The sequence below is a fragment of the Scophthalmus maximus genome, chromosome 12 (assembly GCF_022379125.1).
Source record: "Scophthalmus maximus strain ysfricsl-2021 chromosome 12, ASM2237912v1, whole genome shotgun sequence".
Taxonomy (NCBI): Eukaryota; Metazoa; Chordata; class Actinopteri; order Pleuronectiformes; family Scophthalmidae; genus Scophthalmus; species Scophthalmus maximus.
Window position 1 is genome coordinate 11,827,471 of NC_061526.1, and position 17,722 is coordinate 11,845,192.

The window sequence follows — 17,722 nt, forward strand, 5'->3', positions numbered from 1 at the left end:
ACGACTGCTCGGGGGTACATTTTAATTGGTGCTCGGAGCGTTATCAGAAAATTCTACCTACCAATCACTCATGTCAACTATGATAAGATGTGTTTTATTATGCTGCAGGTCCTGTAAAATCTCAATCATCTGAAGGCCGACAAACATGCATGCAAAAAAATAATTTCTTTTTTGTTTTCTGTGTCAAACTGCTGACTAGTTTTGCCTGTGTGGACGTAGTTGACAATTAAAGAAAAAAGATGTTCTACAGGTAAAATGGAAGAATGTGAGCCACACTTTATGGTGTCTTGTGTTGGCCAAATGTAGTGTGCTGACTGGGAGAAGCTCTCTTAAATTTTCTGCTATTGTATCTGTATTGACTCTTACAGATATTAAACTTTTAAGATTTGATTTGTCAGATGTGCCAAACTACAACTGGGATTACATAAAAATATAAAGACACTTTTTATAAATATTTTTCTCGTTTTTACAAATACTTAAACGGTTCGTACATATCTAATTTGCTGCTGTTTTGTTTCTTTGTTTATTTGATTTCTTTGTTTAATCAAATAAACAAAGAAACAGGGGCAAAGCATGACGAATACACATTTTGATTTCTCCTCCACCGGTTGCTGTTGTGTTTTCTTTTTTTTTGTTTGTAATGTAAACGCCACCAGGTCGCAGATGGACAAATCCGCTTGGCCCCTGCAATGCTCGGCGGGGCCGGTAGGTGTCGCCAGCCGCACCGACTCTCCGCCAAACCGCCGAGGACATGTGGCCGAGACTTTCGGAAAGCTGCGCTCCGTTTTTAGCCCAAAACATTTCCCAGATAGTGCGAGTTCTTGTCAGCGTTTTGTAGCAGGGGGGGTTCGGACGGCGAGAGCAGTTCCACTGGGTGCGAACCAGCTGCAGTTGCACGCAAAAAGGTGAGTGACGACTCTTGCTCGCTTGCTAACCGGAGCTAACCGCTAAAGCTAAAAAGCGACGTAGGCAGGTGCTGTTGTTCGAACCAGCTAGCTGGCTGGCTAGCAGCGGCAGTGGCGAATTTAGCCGAACGCTAGCCAACTAGCTCACTTGTGACCTTCATTGCAAATCACTGTAGCTGGTATTACACGCGACTTGGCCTCGTTCGCTGTCGTGCTAACGACACACAGCTAGCTCCCGGGGTAGCTTTTTAGCTAGCAATGTCTGTCCGGCTAAGCAACAACAACCGTGTTGTCACCGTCGCGTTGGCACTGGTTGATCAAGTTGGTGCTAATTCTGTGCGTCCAGGAGGCAGGCCGTGCTTGCCCCAAAACAGCAGCAGGCGTTCCACCAGTCTCTCCCTGCCCACTCAACTGCTCTCGAGTTACAACAATCACTTCATGTGATGCAAATTGACATTTGTGATTTGATAGAATGCGAACACTTCAGTTCGATTGGGGATTGCAAGGCTTGCAAGTTAGCCGGTCGTGCTACATGGAGTACATCGAATAACGGAGTTGAGTTGACAGTTTGAGCACAAGGCTAGTGACGAATAGCCCGTGATGACTTGGTTTGTTTTAAATGACAGAGGCTGTGGCCCGAGCCTGTTGTGTAGCTTTCATTTTGACAAATGTTACAATCGCGAGGCGGGCAAAGACTGCGTCCCGATCAGCCGATCAGAGGAGTCGAGTCACAGGCGCAGGGCTCCTGATTACTGTTGGCTAGCTGGCGAGGTGCGATGGCGCGCCGGAGTTATGTTTCCTCAGTATGACTCAGAAGGTAAATGATAATACGTCTTGTTTCTGGACCATAAGGTCTAAAGATCACGACCGATCGTAGCATTCAGACTTCACCTGATCCCCTATGTAGCGGTGCTCTGTATTGATTTCACGCTACTGTTGCACAAACGAGTCTTAAATGGAAAACTATTTCACTTTCACTTGTACAGTTAACAGTATCACTGCAAAGTTTCAAACGTAAGGGTGCAACTGTCCACAATTTGCATTAGAGCCTGACTGATATAGTATTGGCCAATATGAGCTATTCACAGACATATCAGCGCTCAAACATTATGGCTCAACGATGTACATAAAAAATAAATAATGATTGCGATTATTTTTGACACATGTTGCGATTTGAGTCACAAATTCAGCGGCCATTTTTGAATTTCACTTTTGGTGTAAAAATACTGCATTGATTATGATGATGTGATTGAATTGCAACTCTTGCAATTTGGATTTCGCTCTTGGCAATATTGTTACTTTGATAATGTTTGACCAATTATTCAGCCCTAACACATCTGGCTTATGTGTTAGGGCTGTGTCATGTGTAACATGAAAAAGTCTAAAGCTGGATTGGTTCTTGGCACAGAGTCCTATGACAAATACACACATCCAGCTTGAAATTTATAGTTAAGCATTGGATTTCACCTGTTTTTAGCAACACTTGATTGATGTAATGTATGTGACCCAGGCTGTGTCGGACTTTACTTATAAGCCTGATAGTGACTGAGTTTATATTCTTTCATTTACTTTGTGATAAGAGCGTTGATGATGGGCTAAGCACACACTTCATATCCAGAAAACTACTATGCCACCTTGTTCCATTTCTGAACAGGAGACTATTACTGTGCAGATAATTTTTTTACATTCATTCCTTCACTGTGACATAGTAGTGGCCATGGTGAGCAGATGACTTGCTGATTAATGAGAGTTATTAGAATCAGAAATACTTAATTGATCCACAGGCGAAGGGGGAAGTTGGGTACTGAAAATGAGAAGCCTACCAAGGTCTGCTTAAAATTTCTCAGCTTTATTACCATCTTCATCCACTTATCAGATGTTGAGTCGCGTTGTCACAGGCTAAGCAGGGTGTTCCAGACAGACCTCTCCCCAGCCACGCTTTTCAGCTCCCCCTGGGGGATCCGGAGGTGTTCCCAGGCCAGATTGAATATGTCAATTCTCCAGCGAGTTGTGGGTCGATGCTGGGATCTCCTCCCAGTTGGGCGTCCTCGGAAAACCTCCAATAGAGGGCACCCAGCAGGGCTCCTGATAAGATGCCCGAACCACCTCAACTGGTCCTTTTAATGCAAAGGAGCAGCGATCTACTCCATACCCCATCTCAAAGGCTGAGCCCAGCCACCCTATGGAGAAAAATAATTCCGGCCGCTTGTATCCATGATCCTGTTCTTTCGGTCACCGCCCGGAGCTCATTACTATAGGTGAGGGTCGGAACGTAGGTCGTCAAGTTTTGCCTTGTGGCTCAGCTCCCCCTTCACCACAATGCTCCAGTACAATGTCCGCAATCACTGCTTAGGTCACACCAATCCACCTGTCCATCTCCTGCTCCATCCTGCATTCAGTCTTGAACAAGACCCCAAGATGCTTAGAAACTCCTTCACTTGGGGCAGCAACTCAGCCTCAACCTAGAGGGAGCGACCCACATCTTCCCAGCAGAGACACATGGCCTCTGTCTTGGTGGTGCTGACTCTCTTGCGTTGTAACCACACAGAAATCACAACCAGCCTTTTTTTGACCCTGCACCCTTCATATGGTCTCCATGTGGCATCTTTGTTGCCAGTATATGTCTTTGTGTTAACTGTAGCTGTAACTTTTAACACAGGACTATACACCGAGCATAAGTGACACAAAGTCAGAGGTTAGCATGGTAGCATTTTTTTTAAGGCGGCCTTCTCCTCAAAAATATAATGCCGAAATGTGTTTGTATGTAAACTACAAACAAAGCTATGTAACTTTAACAGTCATCAATACAGGCAGAATATTGGATGGTGGAAGATGTAAGACATCAACACATATTGGTCATCAAAAATTATGCATTACTCTTAACACAATAATTTTTAGAGTTTGTGCAATTTTACAAGTCAATGTAAAGACAAGGCCTCACATTGAAGATGTTTTATGTTGAAACATCAGTTGCTCCCCCTTATTAAGAGATCATACTATTTTCATGTCCTGCTCATCTCATCTTTACAGATCCTGCCTCAATGAACTTATACGTTCAGATTGTTTTTTAAGTGTACCTCACACTGAGACACAGACAACCAGACACACTCCCCCAGATATGGTCCATTTGTAAGTTGCTAGCTAGCTCTCCTCCAATGTACACTCGGTACTTAAGCTGTTTGAGGCAAATGAGCACCAAGAGTCTCGCTGCTTCTTTGAGGCTGAAAATGTTTATGTGGGTAATGTGAAACTGAGATATGGGTTTTGCAGAAACTGTGGATGTTAACTGAGAATGTATCAATACCATTCATGCCATTTTCTAATGCTTAGTCCAGATCAGGGTCACAGTAGCAAGAGGCTAAGCAAGGTAGCCCATAAACCCAAGTGCTTGGGCTGAATTATTAAAGCCTGTTTTAACAATAGGCTCTGACATTATCGGTTCAGCGATATAAAAATTAAGAAGATGGATTTCTTATTGCTACATAAAAGTTATCTTGCACATTTCATCTCTATAACTGCCTATGATGCATTTTTACCATTCCCAATCCAGTAGAGAGATCTCTGTTGTGTGAAGATTGGGGGTAAACTCTCTTTCACATGCTCTAGTACCACACACACACACACGCACGCACGCACACGCACACGCACACACAGAGTGACAATGGCAGAGAGAACGAAATGTTCAAAAGTGGGGTTACACTTCACTAGAGTGTATCTACATTGACGATGCTCATTGTCACCAGTGCACCCTTCACTCTTTTATTGCCCCTTGTATGTTATGTATGCGAGCTGCTTGGACCCACATTGGAATAAAATAATCCAAACATGGGTTCATAATTTAAAATAAATGATCTAGCTGACAGTCGAGTGGTACAAGCTGCATGTGAGCTGTCGTTCAGATATTCACAGTTTCAGTTTGAACTCACTTGGAGCAGGGACGATTTTAGTGATTTGGGGGAGCTACTGCAGAGTAAAAGTGACCTCTTCAAAACAACTGTTAATTTATACACAGTACATATGAAGAAGAAAATAAAAAGCATTCAAATGCATGCACAATTCTCCACATTTTTTCTGTCATTTTACTTTTCAAATGACCAATAGTCATATTGTCACATATCCACAGTGGCTGCATTGCATTACTTGGGCATAAAATGTGATCTTGTTCCTATTTAACACATCCATTCTATATTTAGGGACCTGGTGGAAAAAGTAAAGGCTACCAAGGGCTAAAGTTAGCTCGAGATCAAACTTGCACAACATTTAGGAGCCATTGTGGATCTTTTCCCCCCAATAGAGCTACTTCAGCTTGGCCATATTCTTAGGATGTCTCATGTGAACAGCTCTCTGTGCTTATTCTACTAAACTAATGTTGGTGGACAGTTTTGTTTTTATGATAAGCTGGAAATAAAATTTCTCTTCGATGATATTGAGCTGTCAAGGCCCAGAAGCAGCAAAGCTCCAAATCACGATGCTCCCTCCTCCACCATACATTGATGAAGTGATGTTTTAAGTTTTTGTATGCTGTTTTTACATTTTAATGTGAATCAATTGTGTTTCATCAGGCCACAAAACATCTTGCCAGTTGTGTTGTGGATTCTCGAGGTGCTCTTTGGCAAACTTTCCAAGCTTCATGCTAAATAACAATTCTAGATTGTGATTTTTTTGTTGAACATGGTTCACATCAGCAGATTCTTCTATTTTGTAAACGGCAAACTCACAACTGTTTCAGCTGCTTTTAGTGTTGGCCAAATCTAATAGGTCTCTGATCGCTTAAACAAATTGAAATTCTTGACGCTGTCAATGCATTTTTAGTTACATTTCCTTCCATGACCTGGTGAATCGGCCGAACTCCTTTCCTTTTGCATCTGTACTTTCAACTCACCTTTCTCTCCTTCTTTTCTCTGTGTCGTAGCGGTGACCGGGACAGCCCAGGGCCAGACATGACTGGACCTGGAAGTGGTGAGTAATATTTTAGGCTCCCCTTGTTCTCTAGACTGAAGTGATCTGAGAAAATATCAGACCTTGAGCGTAAGTAATCTGTTGTCTCCTGTCCCGTACTTTTTAGACGGCCAGGGTCCGCCTGATGGAACGGATGCTGAGGAGGCAGAGAGGTGTCCAATCTGCTTGGGTGTCCTGGCTGGATGCGAGCTTGCCATGCCAGACAGCTGCTGCCATGTCTTCTGCCTCAGATGCCTCCTTACATGGGCAGAGGTAAAAACCAAAAAAATTGTACTGTATTAGTGAGCTGATATTTGGCCAACTTAATACTACACACTAAAAAGCCAGATTTTAATGGGTGTGATGTGTTGGTGGCTTTTAAAATTGTCATAGCGTGGTTTTTCTATAGTGACTCAAAATCTGTAGCAATTTAAAAAGGCAGTATTAACTCGGATTGCTACAAAACCATGAATTTGCCATGTTTGGTTTGATGTATCCCCAAAATCACACACTTGCCTCAAAGGTCGTAACGTCATTGTTTTATCTTTATAACCACACGGTCTTTTATTAGTATGTTAATGATGTTCGGATCCTGTACGTTACTTTGAAGTTACAGATGGCTCCTTCTTGCCCGGTGGACAGAAGACCTTTCACTAATGTTTACAGATGGGACGGCAATCTGAGCTGTGTGCAGGTCAGTGTGGTTGATACCAGCATCTTCTCTGTCATGGTTAAAGATGTCGCTGGCTTTCAGAAGAGGCCGTTTACTGCTGTTTTTTTCTGTAATCCAACACAAAGTCTTAGAAAAGCTTTGTTTTAAGGTTAACCGGCTCTGTAAAGAAGATATTATCTGCCTTGTTTTAAGAGAAGAAATATTCTCACTCAGGTGCTCCCATATATGACTTCCATACTGTTTGTCATCGTGTCTGTACAAATAACCTCTTTTCTATCAAGCCAGTCAAAGCACTGCATTTCTGACAGCTGACAAGTTTGCACATGACAATGTATTGAACAGACTGTTTGACTTCTAAGACACAGCTGCTAGTCACTATTTACATTGTGTCTGGCCAGGTCAGCTGTTATCTGAGCACACAGTCTCTGACTGACCATTGTGTCGGGCTGTTGGAAAATTTTTGCCCCAAAACACACTGTGCTATTGTCATTGTTGTTTTCAGGTTCCTGTGAGGAAGCAAACAACTCAACTTGAAGCTGAGAGTTGCTGCTGTAGAAACCCCGAACAAAATGTCTGTCTCAAGTGAGTGATTAAGTGTTTTTTTTTAAATTTTGATCATAACGTTTAATAGCACTTAACAAAACAAGAAAAATACTCAATGAAATCTATCCAATCAGTCATAATCAGGGCAAAAGCTGTAGTAGTAGTTTAAAATCCCTTTTCTTAACTTTAGAAAAACTTGGACTATGAAATCAATGTTATTTGGTAACCGATCCGAAAACAATGTGGATGTTGTTATCTTTTCAGAAATAAGCCCGCAAGAAGATTGAGACGGCAAAAGGGGGAGAGGACGGCAGACGCCAAAACAAAAGGACTCGTAAGGAAATGTATGTCAAAACCTTTCTTCCTCCAGAAATTTGCCTGACCGACTCTCATTTCATCAACAGCTTGTAACGGTGTGTAAACGTCTCTTTCAGGTAACGACGAGGACCCCTCCTCACTGAGCAGAAAAAAGGTGTTGTGTCCATTTCGCTCCTCCGTATTTGAATGTTTTTCGGTGTAAAGTAAATCTTATCAGTGTTTGTGTTCTCTCCAGGTGAGAGGAACAGAGTGCTGCACTTGGTCACCGTCTCCCTGCGTCTCATTAACAACCACATCAACACAAGACATGTAAGTCACACCTCATACATTATAATATCTAATATGAATCTTTATTATGGTAAATACACTGTTGGTGTTTTCTGCCCCCCCAAAATGTTGCAATTGCCTGGTTTCAAGAGAGGTTTCAAAAGGCCCCCTGCTGGAATACAAGACACATTGCTTCCAATGCTCTGTTTGCAATTTGAGCACATTATTACACATCGCTTATTTAATTTCCTCCACAGAGCTCTCTGCCAACCCTATGTGTATTTCCCATCAGTGTCAACCATTGACAAGACTGAAGAAAAACAGAAATCTTTATAATCCTGTTTAAAACAAAAAAAATTGCCACGGATAAAATGTTCGGTGGCGAACCGTGGTGGAACATTTGGGATGTACTTCATTAAAAAAAAAAACCTCATAACTTGTTCTCCTCTTCCTGCAGTGCAGAGCCTGTTTGGGTGACAGAGGACATACCTTACGACACTGATTTCAAACACTGCAAACCCCAGGTGCAAGACTGTCCGTGGCTGTCTCCTGCTGCTCCCATCCCCGTTAATGGCACCTCAAGGTAATGAAATCCCAGCTGACCAATAAAAGGGCTTCGTTTGTCCTTATTTGACAGCATCATCGTCTCCATCTATAGCCACAGAAAACATTATACAGTTGTTTTCAATGACTGAGGCGACACTTCATACATGAAGAGTACACTGAACTTGATGCTTAAAAAAGTTGGGAGCAGGTTTCTCCTGATTAATTCCACTTCAGTCTTCGTGGCAGCAATACAGGTACATAGATGCAAGGAAAAATTAGTCTCTGTCCTCTTTTCCACAGTCCAGTGTATTTAATGTTCAGGCATGAGTCACACCAATTGCATAATTATGATCCTTGAGTCATAGGAGCTTTAATTCTTTGGTTTTGACTAGGGGTGCAACGGATCAGAAAACTCACGGTTCGGAACGTTTCGCGGATTTTGAGTCAGGGATCTGATAATTTATCTGATAATTTTTCGGGTCAGCAAAAAAAAAGAAAAGAGACAAATATAATGTTGCTAACCAGAACACATAAAGCAGGGAACTTTAGCCCATGTTCTTGAATGAAAACAGCCTTCAAGTACAATGTTAAAATAAAATCGGCCAAAAAATAAGTTGAAAAGCGTTCATCTCGCTGGGACACCCTCACTTTCCCCAACAGTGAGGCAAAGGACACACAGAGACTTCTTCTTTACACTTATTTATTAGATCGAGATAGACTGCATCCGGCACTGCACATTAACTTCTCTCCCTCGCTGGGTCGAGCTATGCTCATGTCACACCTTCTCTCTCTTTTTTTTTTGTCAATCATCCTGTCCATTTGTCATGCGTAGTAATCAGCATCAGGACTTTGGAGATATAGTAGGGGGTAAGACAATTGTAGGAAATTGACAAACAGAATCAAGGGCAAGTTCATATGAATTCAGTCACTGATGGAAAAACCTGGCAATGTCTTCACCATTTTGTCTTGTTTCACAGGCAGAGTTTCCACCCCTCTAGTTGGAACCACAGTCCATTTCCATTTGGACTCTGCTCATCTCCCTTTACCTCCAGCTCACCGTTTGGTCGTGGACATTTTGGTGAGTTATGTCTGACACGGTTGTGGATATCCTTTGGACTTGGATGGATGTTAAGATTTTTAGAACACATCATTTCAATCTGTAAATGATGAGTGAAATTTTGTGATGAGCTTTTATTGGATAGGTTTAGTTTCCATCTAAAAAATGGGTTACCGTTATGTTTTAAATTTAAATAAATTTTCATTTTTGGGGGAATTTTAGCCTTTATTTGATAGGCAACTGCCAAAATGCAGTCTTACAAGGGGGGAGAGGCAAGAGGTATGATGGCAAAGGACCACAGCCAGAATCGAATTGTCGATGCTGCTGTTACGTGGCACGCCTTGTATCCATTTGGGTACCAGAGCGCTCCCACATTTAAATTTCTAACTCGCTCTCCCACACCTCACAAGCATGCTTAGTTGAAGCGGAGTGTTTTTTGTTTGGAGGAATCGTCAAGAAGGGGCAATCTGAAAGATATCAGTGATTTTAAAGAGTCTTAATAGACTTAACTGGGACTAAATAGTTACCTTGTGTGCATAGGGTATCCAGTTAATTCTTTGAGATGTTGCTATACTCTAGTGCTGCTGATCTGTCAATGCTTGGGCCAATACTGATGTATCGGCTGAAGATAGTCAATGTTGACTGTCTGTCATATTCAAAAAGCTGCCGTAGCTTATTGACCTTGGCCACAACTTAAACATGAACTACTACATTCAAGTGCTAAAGGTCCTGGCTCAAAACGATCAACTTGAATTATTGATATGACATGAATGAAAGATTCATTTGGAGGTTCCACCTCTTGAAGTTGACATGAGACGATCGTTGAGTAAGGAGACGCATCACTTCAGACACTGGGAGTTGTCTGTTTTACAGAAAAGGGAGTCCACTCGCTACCCTTCAATTAGCGATAGCTGATATGAAAGTAAAACTGAGAAGCTGAATGTTTTGTACACTGCTACTCTTAATCAATGAAAAACTGAGACTCAAGGCTTGTTTATGCTCAACGTTAAATACGTATACGCAGACGGACAGAGCCTCTAGTCTGCGTTCATTATGTTCGTATTTGAGTGTCATCTGAAAGCTTATGGATTGGACAAAACACAGCACGACCACAGGACATGAAGAAGAAATTTCAGCAATGGGGAGAACTGTTTGAGGAGAGACTTTGCTAGTTGGAAAGAAACTACAAACATCGCCACCACAGCCGTGTACAACGGCAGCTTTTCCTCTTAAGACGTACATTATCAGAAATTCTTCTACATTTGCCATGTTTGTTGTTGTCAGAACCTACTGAATCTGCGCTGCCCTCTAATGGAACTTTTCTTAACAACCGTGCCTACGTAAAGGACGCATGGAAGTATGTGGGCAGTGACGGTTACATTGATTGAAAAGGAAGCATCTTTTTTGTATGTAAAGGCAGCGCTAATTAGCCTTTAGGGTCATGGTTTGGCCAACGTGTTCATTTTTACACAATTTTAACTCGCATGTACAAGCAAAATGCTGTAGACTGGCATAAAGCAAACCTGCTGCAGGTTGAGGGGAACAAGTTGAGATTTAAAACAAATCGTTAATTCTGTATGTAAATACTATTGGGTTCTTGCTCATATAATTTCTCTCTCCCAGTGTTTGAGGGGGTTGTCTGCGCCATCACCTGTCCCAAAGGAGGAGAGAAGAGAGGCAGCAGAGCCTCAACCTCCAAAGCGCCCACCAAAGAGGCGGAGTCTCTACCAACCAGGCGATCAGGACGCAACAGTAAAACCCAGGAAGAGACTCCAGCGTCTGACCCCTCACCACCGCCTCAGTCCAGTTCATCAGACTCCGACTCGTCCACCAACCAGTCCGCCAAGCCGGCCAAGACTTCTCAGGCGCCAGTTAAGAGGAAGGGCAAACACGTGACAAACCGAAAGGCTGGCGGCAAGCGGAAAGCCTCAACAAGAAAAAAACGCTCTCCTGAACCCGTTAGCAGCCCAGCAGCAAGTGACGAGGAGGAAGAGGCAGACAGAGGTGACAACCACGAGAAGGAGGAGGAGGAAGAAGAAGACAAAAGTGATCAAGAGCCGGATACAAACATATCCGAGCAGCAGCAGTCTGATGGTGAAGGGAGCCTCAATGCAGACCAGGACGGTTTAACCTCTGCTGACGTGCAAAGAAGTGCAGAATCTCTGAGTAACGAAATTGGACAGGACAGTGATGAGAACCAAGAACCACATGACGAACATGAAGATGAAGAGAAGCAGGATGTGGGAGATGATGACCCGTCTTTTCCCTCAGACTTGGCTGCTGACAGCCCTGGTTCCTGCTCTGAGGGCTACCAGAGCAAGAAAGGAGAGGACGAGCCAGCCAGCCCCGTTTCCTCTGGAGACCATGACTCTGAGAAAAGGGCTTCTCCGTCACCCTCTGACTCTCACAAAGCTCTGATTGAAGACCTGATGTCTCCGCACTCTGATGAGCAAACAGAGCAGGATGATGAAATGGAGATTTCAGAGTCGGACGAAGGTAACGGTAAAGAATCTTGCAAGGAAGCGAAGACTGACTCATGTGAGAACTTGGCACAACCCGGCTCACCCCCTGCTGAAGAGGCGGAGGACGATGTGGCTGAACCAGAAACAACAGCTTTTGAGGAATCTGATATAAAAAAGTTTGGATCAGATGAGCCCTCATTAGTTCATAATTCGGGGGAAGGAACCAAGGAGGGCAGTCCATCCAAGGATGACACAAATGTTGTCCCCATGGACTGCAGTTCGCCCATGAGTGAGCAAGGCAACAGTGCCATTTTGGAACTGCCGAAGGAGAGCGCCGACCCAGCTGCTGCAGGAACCCCTCCTTCTGAAAGCCAAGTTGCTAAGGACGAGAGCGGCAAGGACCAAGGGCAGAGGGAAAAGAGCCAAGAGAGGAGAAACGGCAGGCAGCGGCGCTCTCGCTTCCACTCCCCAACCTCCACCTGGAGGGACTCCAAGCGAGAACCATCCAGGCGCTCGCGGTCTAGAGAGCGCGATGGCAGCCCGCCCTCGCGGTCTAGAGAGCGCGATGGCAGCCCACCCTCGCGGTCTAGAGAGCGCGATGGCAGCCCACCCTCAAGGTCTAGAGAGCGCGATGGCAGCCCACCCTCGCGGTCTAGAGAGCGCGATGGCAGCCCACCCTCAAGGTCTAGAGAGCGCGATGGCAGCCCACCCTCAAGGTCTAGAGAGCGCGATGGCAGCCCTCCCTCTAGCCACTCTTCCCGAGCTCGCAGCAGAGAAAGAGACAGGGACCGGGACGGCGAGAGAGACTATTCTAGGAGGGAGCGTAGTCGTGAGAGGAGGAGACGGCGGTCGAGGAGTCGTTCCAAATCCAGGTCCCGCTCTCGGTCCAGGTCTCGATCCAGAACAAGGTCTCACAGACGGGGTCCCAGCCCCGAATGGCCAACTTCTAGAGAGCAATCTCCGCAGAGGAAGGAGCGCAGAGGGGGATGGAGGTCGGGGCAGGGTAGCAGTTCTGGTGGTGAGGGACGAAGGTTTCAGGGAGGCGCTTGCCGCTCTGAAAATGGTGTGCCTACAGAAGGTTCCCCTGAACGCCAAGGCTGGTCGGAGAATCCTGACTGGGTTACAGAAAAGACTCGTGAAGCCGAGGGCAAGAAAGACTTTGGCTTCAGTGGCGGCTCTCGCTGGGAAGACAGGAACAGGGGGGAGACACGGGGTCGTGGAGGGTTTGAACGTGGCCGAGGCGCCGGGCGGGGCGGTGGCCACCGCAGCCTCTACAATCAGCAGGAGGAAACGTCTGACAACCGCTGGCAGTCCAGAAACAGCTTCTCAGGTACAGGCAACAATTCAGGGAACGACGCATACAGCCGCTACAATGAAAACCGGGGTGGTGGCCGGAGGAAAGACTCTGAGCAGGGCGACTCGATGCACGATCGGTCAGGATGGTCATCCGCATCCAGCTGGGCTGTCAGGAGGACGCTACCTGCTGACGTTCAGGACTACTACTCAAAGAGGGAGAGAGGAGGACCAGGAGGCTGGAACCGAGTCGAGGAGGAGCAGCAGCAACAGCCAGGATCAGCAGGTGAATCTCTTCAGACCGTTCTCTGCTGTCTATGACACATTTTGACTGCCACAACTTTCGTACACGTCTTCCTGACGGTTTAATTTTGTTTTTCTTTACTCTCCAGATCCCCCCAAAAGTGATGCACCTCCCCAGACGGTCCCAGGTAATGCCCCGGTGCCTGTGATGAACGCGATTCCTCCTCAGCTAAATGTTCTTCACCATCACTACCCAATGCAGGGCCCGCGAGGAGCCCTGCCCGTCAGCCTGCAGCCTGCGGCACCGTATGGCATGCCGCCTCAGGTCCCCGCGCACCTCCACCCTGCCGTGCCACTGCTTCAGGTGCCCGCTGTCGGTGCTCAGGGCCTCCCGCCTCCTCCCCCGCCGCCCCCACCCATGCAGCAAGGCAACCAGACGGCAGCAGCTCACCCTGATGGCCACATGACTCAGGTACGGTGAACTGGGAAAAAAGACGGAATAAATGCTGAAGATGGGAAGGGGTTAAGTTCCATGTCCTGTATGTCTATTAGCACTGAAACTAGCGTGAGTTGAGGTAAAATACACAATTGCTGTTCTTACGCAGGCTTTCCACATTCTCTTTTTCTGTCTCGCACTAGATGGCGAGTACCATGATGGGTTATGGGAAATCTGCCCTGCTTCCCACCCCTACCAAAGCTGGCGTAGTCTCAGCGACCCAGGGACAGCCAGCACCCAGCCAGGTGCTCCCATCCTCCACAACTCAGCCTGGCTATAACAGGGCTCACGCCGACAGCTCCAAAAAAGAAAAGGTAACGTCGCAGCCTCCTGTCGACCTGCCACTCCACAAGAGTGTTCAGTTTCTCCGTCCGTTTCCGTAAAAAAAAATTCTCTTCTTTCCTTTCTTCCTGCTCTAGAAAATACAGATCCAAGAGAGAGCTGTAAATGAAGTGAAGAATGCCATTAAACCTTATTACCAAAAGAAGGAAATCACCAAGGACGAGTACAAGGAGATAGTCCGCAAAGCAGTGGAGAAGGTAAACACTTCTCTCCTTACTTCTGGAGATTCGTTGTATTGTTTTCTTTTTACACGATGGCAGCTTCTAATGCTTAGCCCACGGCTGTCAAAAATCTGTCACTGGCCACATGACCAGTGTACGTGAATGGTCACATGATCATTGTTTTGCATTATTGCAAAACAATGCATTATTGTGGACGTTAAGATTCGGGTTGCAGCTTTCTTAAGTTGATTGATTTTGATGAATGTCACATTGTCAAAACACGCCAAAGTTTGACCCTCTGCTGCGTTTCCTCCTCAGGTGTGCCACAGCAAGAGCGGCGAGGTGAACTCCAGCAAGGTGGCCAACCTGGTGAAGGCCTACGTGGACAAATACAAACACGCCCGCAAGAAGTGAATCTCTGCCCCGCTGCTGGCGTGGCGATGCCACTCGCTCACCCATTCAGCTGCTCAAGTGCAATTTCCTCAAGCTGGAATTTGGCCTCCAAACTGAAAAGATGACGGAGAGCCAGCATTTTCTTTTCTTTTTTTTTCTTTTGATATCTGTACCTTGTATTGGATGAAGATTTTTTTCTATAGATTTTCATATTTTGTTAGAAAACGAACGATCCAATCAGAAATTGTAATGCAAGAGCCCTTTATTTTGCATAGATCACGCGGCTTGGGAACTACTGTAAAGAGCGCAGGGTGGGGGGGACGGTAGATACTTAAAGATACAGCGCTCAGTGAACATTAGCTCATGTAGTGGAGAGCCCCTCCCAGGGTGTCAGCTGGTACGTTGAACTTCTCCTCCATGGCATCCCGATCGCATAGCTTGATTACTGTCAATGTTCTTTTTTTAAATATTATATAATATTTCAGAGGAAAGCCTAGTTTAAAAATAAAAAAAGAAAAAGTGCATTGCCTTTATTGATCTCTGTAGCCCAATGACGGGCTGGAATCTGATGAATCTGATGAGTGTGGTTGTAATCAGGGCTCTGATTGGCTAACGAGATAACGAGTGGGAGGGCCAATCAGCAGTGAGTGTGTAATGTGTAAGGTGCAGGTCCCCGGGGGGGGGGCGAGCGAGCGAGCGGGCATATCTGGAGTAAGAGACCCCAGCACCCTGCCTGAATGTGTAATAAATGTCAATGCGAGAACATGAACTGTGCAAAGTGTCCAGAGAGTAGTGAAATAAATTAGCTGCTTCCTGATGCTCCGTGTGTTTGTCAGGGGGAGGCCCACACCACCATCTTGCATTTGAATGACTCCTCTTGAGAGCACCCTTTAATTTTTTGCCTCTGTCTTTGAGCCAAGGTGTTTGCATTACCTTTCAAAATGTTGACTGGTACCGTGATGTGCGTGTCCGTTTCCTTTTTTTTTGTTGTCCCTTTGCCCCATTTAACCACGATGACTCTGCTGTGAGTTGACGAAGGAAAGAACAACCAGTACAGGACATCTGTGAAATACATGTACACTATGTCGGAGCACTGCTATAGTGCACAGTATTGATCATATCAAGACATATAAAGGAAAAAAAAGGATTTACTTATAAATGTGGGTGACTACTGCTTTCAACTAACACATTAAGAAACCTTATTAAAGCATGAGGTTAACAAATGTCAGGATGGTTTGAGTGGAACTGTGTTGGGAATCACAATAATGTTACCGGAATGGTGAGCAAACAATACGAATTTGTGTTTTTTGGTATGTGTAAAAGACAAACACCTTCATCAATGACCCTTTCACATGAGACGGTTAAAAATACAGATTTTTCTTAAATCAATAAACAAAAAAACAACTACCCACTCTTAAGATGACTTCAGGTGTCCCTGTAAGTCTTGACAGTGAGCCAGTATGCACATCACCACCAGGACCCTGAAACAGAAGCAGCTGATCGGAACTCAGCAGTGTATGTTTTACTATTAATGACATGTCTCACTGTCACCAGTGCTAAAACACAAAATTAAAATATCAGAAGCAACAAAGCTAATGGAACAGCTGGAGTTGACCACAGTTTTTACCTCTCCACTTATTCCTGAGCTGAGGTCCAATTAGACACACGTGTAGTCATTTGTGTGTTTGCCATGATTGTGGCAGCACAATAACAAATGTCAAGGAAAAAGTAAAAGATCATAGACAAAGTGCAATCATTTGTACATATGCAGAAAAGTTTGTCAGCCTCATCTGGGATGATCTCTTGCAAACATTGAATAAATTGTATTTATTCTGATTGAACACACCCTGCGATTCTTCAGGTTTATTATCACCTCCATATGTAGAGGTGTTAGAAGTTGCAAGAAAATGACCAATCTTTTTTTTTTTTTAAATAATGGATTCGTTGTTTCCGTAAAATTAAGAAAATTTGTCAGACAAACTTGACCATTTGATGCTTTTCTTTGTCATATGTCAAAGAATAAATCTATGGCTTATCAGGCCTGATGGTCACATTAAACAACATGAATAAATCACACAGGGCTCTTGGGAACTACAGCACACATTTGTTACTGTCTTCTGCAAACTAGTAGACACAACAGTTAATTCAGGAAATAAACCAGCCGATTATTCGCCCTGGAAAATAGTTCATTGCAGCCACTGCCACACCTATGTAATCTGATAAAATGGTTAAATAATAATGATAAAATAGGAAGGTAAAATGAATTACCCCCAGCTGTTGTATGTCCTCCGGTGACCACAAGGGGGCAGCGTCGTCAAGGGACAGGTTTAGCACCCTTGGTCCTGAATGATTTGATTCCTTCTTAGGGATAATAATTACAATCCCAACTATCATAACAGTGTCTTTATTTGTCTAAGGCGGAAGTTCCTGTATAAATAAAAAAAATTCTATACACTCAGAAGTAGTGGCCTCTGTCGAAGGTGGAAAAACATGTCTGAAGTCCGCCCGACCAGACGTTTCTGAAGACCCTGTCGGCTGCATGATGGAGGATCTGGTGCAAATCAAGTGTGTAACGTCCAGGTCAGTTTTAACTTTGTGTCCTTGTTAAACCACATCACATGCTCTGCCCAGAGGGGGGAAAAGAAGGATGACACAAGACATTTTTGAGTTTATCTCTAGTTTTTAACTGGACTCGTCACAGGATCGCTGATCAAGGTTCATGTTGAAAGGCCAAAGGGCAAAAGCTAAGTTAAAAAAGATGTATTAACAGTAGCTCTATATACTGACTTGATGCTATGCCTCTTAATAACAGGTAATCAAATTAATGTATAGCCTTTATTATGTATGTGTTCAGGCAACTAGAGATTTAATTTCTCACTTTAAAAGTTAGTGTTATGTTTGGACACAAATAAAGTCCCCTGGCTGCCTCAGACCAGACATTGGTGAGGGGCCTCGTCAGCTGCATGTTCGAGGACCTGGACCCCGTATGAGCTCCATGTCCTCACAAACCACATTCACAAACTGCTCAGACAAAAAACAACGACTAAAGGTCACACGGCACACAAAGAACAACAACAGCCCATGC

At 44.6% G+C, this 17,722-nt stretch overlaps 1 protein-coding gene across 2 annotated transcripts; it reads left to right on the forward strand.

Annotated features, from left to right (window-relative positions):
- The first annotated feature begins 708 nt into the window (after positions 1 to 708).
- On the forward strand, positions 709 to 15,865 carry scaf11 (SR-related CTD-associated factor 11). Of its 2 annotated transcripts, none has more exons than XM_035647580.2 (15): positions 709 to 905; positions 5,818 to 5,864; positions 5,971 to 6,116; positions 6,454 to 6,537; positions 7,019 to 7,098; positions 7,324 to 7,403; positions 7,494 to 7,531; positions 7,613 to 7,686; positions 8,102 to 8,227; positions 9,168 to 9,268; positions 10,871 to 13,288; positions 13,395 to 13,717; positions 13,885 to 14,055; positions 14,161 to 14,280; positions 14,563 to 15,865. In XM_035647580.2, the coding sequence occupies exons 2-15, from the start codon at positions 5,846 to 5,848 to the stop codon at positions 14,656 to 14,658; spliced, it is 3,876 nt and encodes a 1,291-aa protein (XP_035503473.1). In that variant the 5' UTR covers positions 709 to 905; positions 5,818 to 5,845; the 3' UTR covers positions 14,659 to 15,865. The 2 variants fall into 2 exon arrangements, with proteins under 2 accessions (XP_035503473.1, XP_035503483.1); XM_035647590.2 differs by having other exon boundaries at positions 6,460 to 6,537.
- Positions 15,866 to 17,722: the final 1,857 nt, after the last annotated feature.

Excerpts from the sequence above, each read along its gene's own strand:
- scaf11 (XM_035647580.2), top strand. Across the intron at positions 6,117-6,453 it reads GCCTCCTTACATGGGCAGAG|TTACAGATGGCTCCTTCTTG; the intron begins GTAAAAACCAAA and ends GTTACTTTGAAG. Across the intron at positions 13,289-13,394 it reads GCAACAGCCAGGATCAGCAG|ATCCCCCCAAAAGTGATGCA; the intron begins GTGAATCTCTTC and ends TTTACTCTCCAG.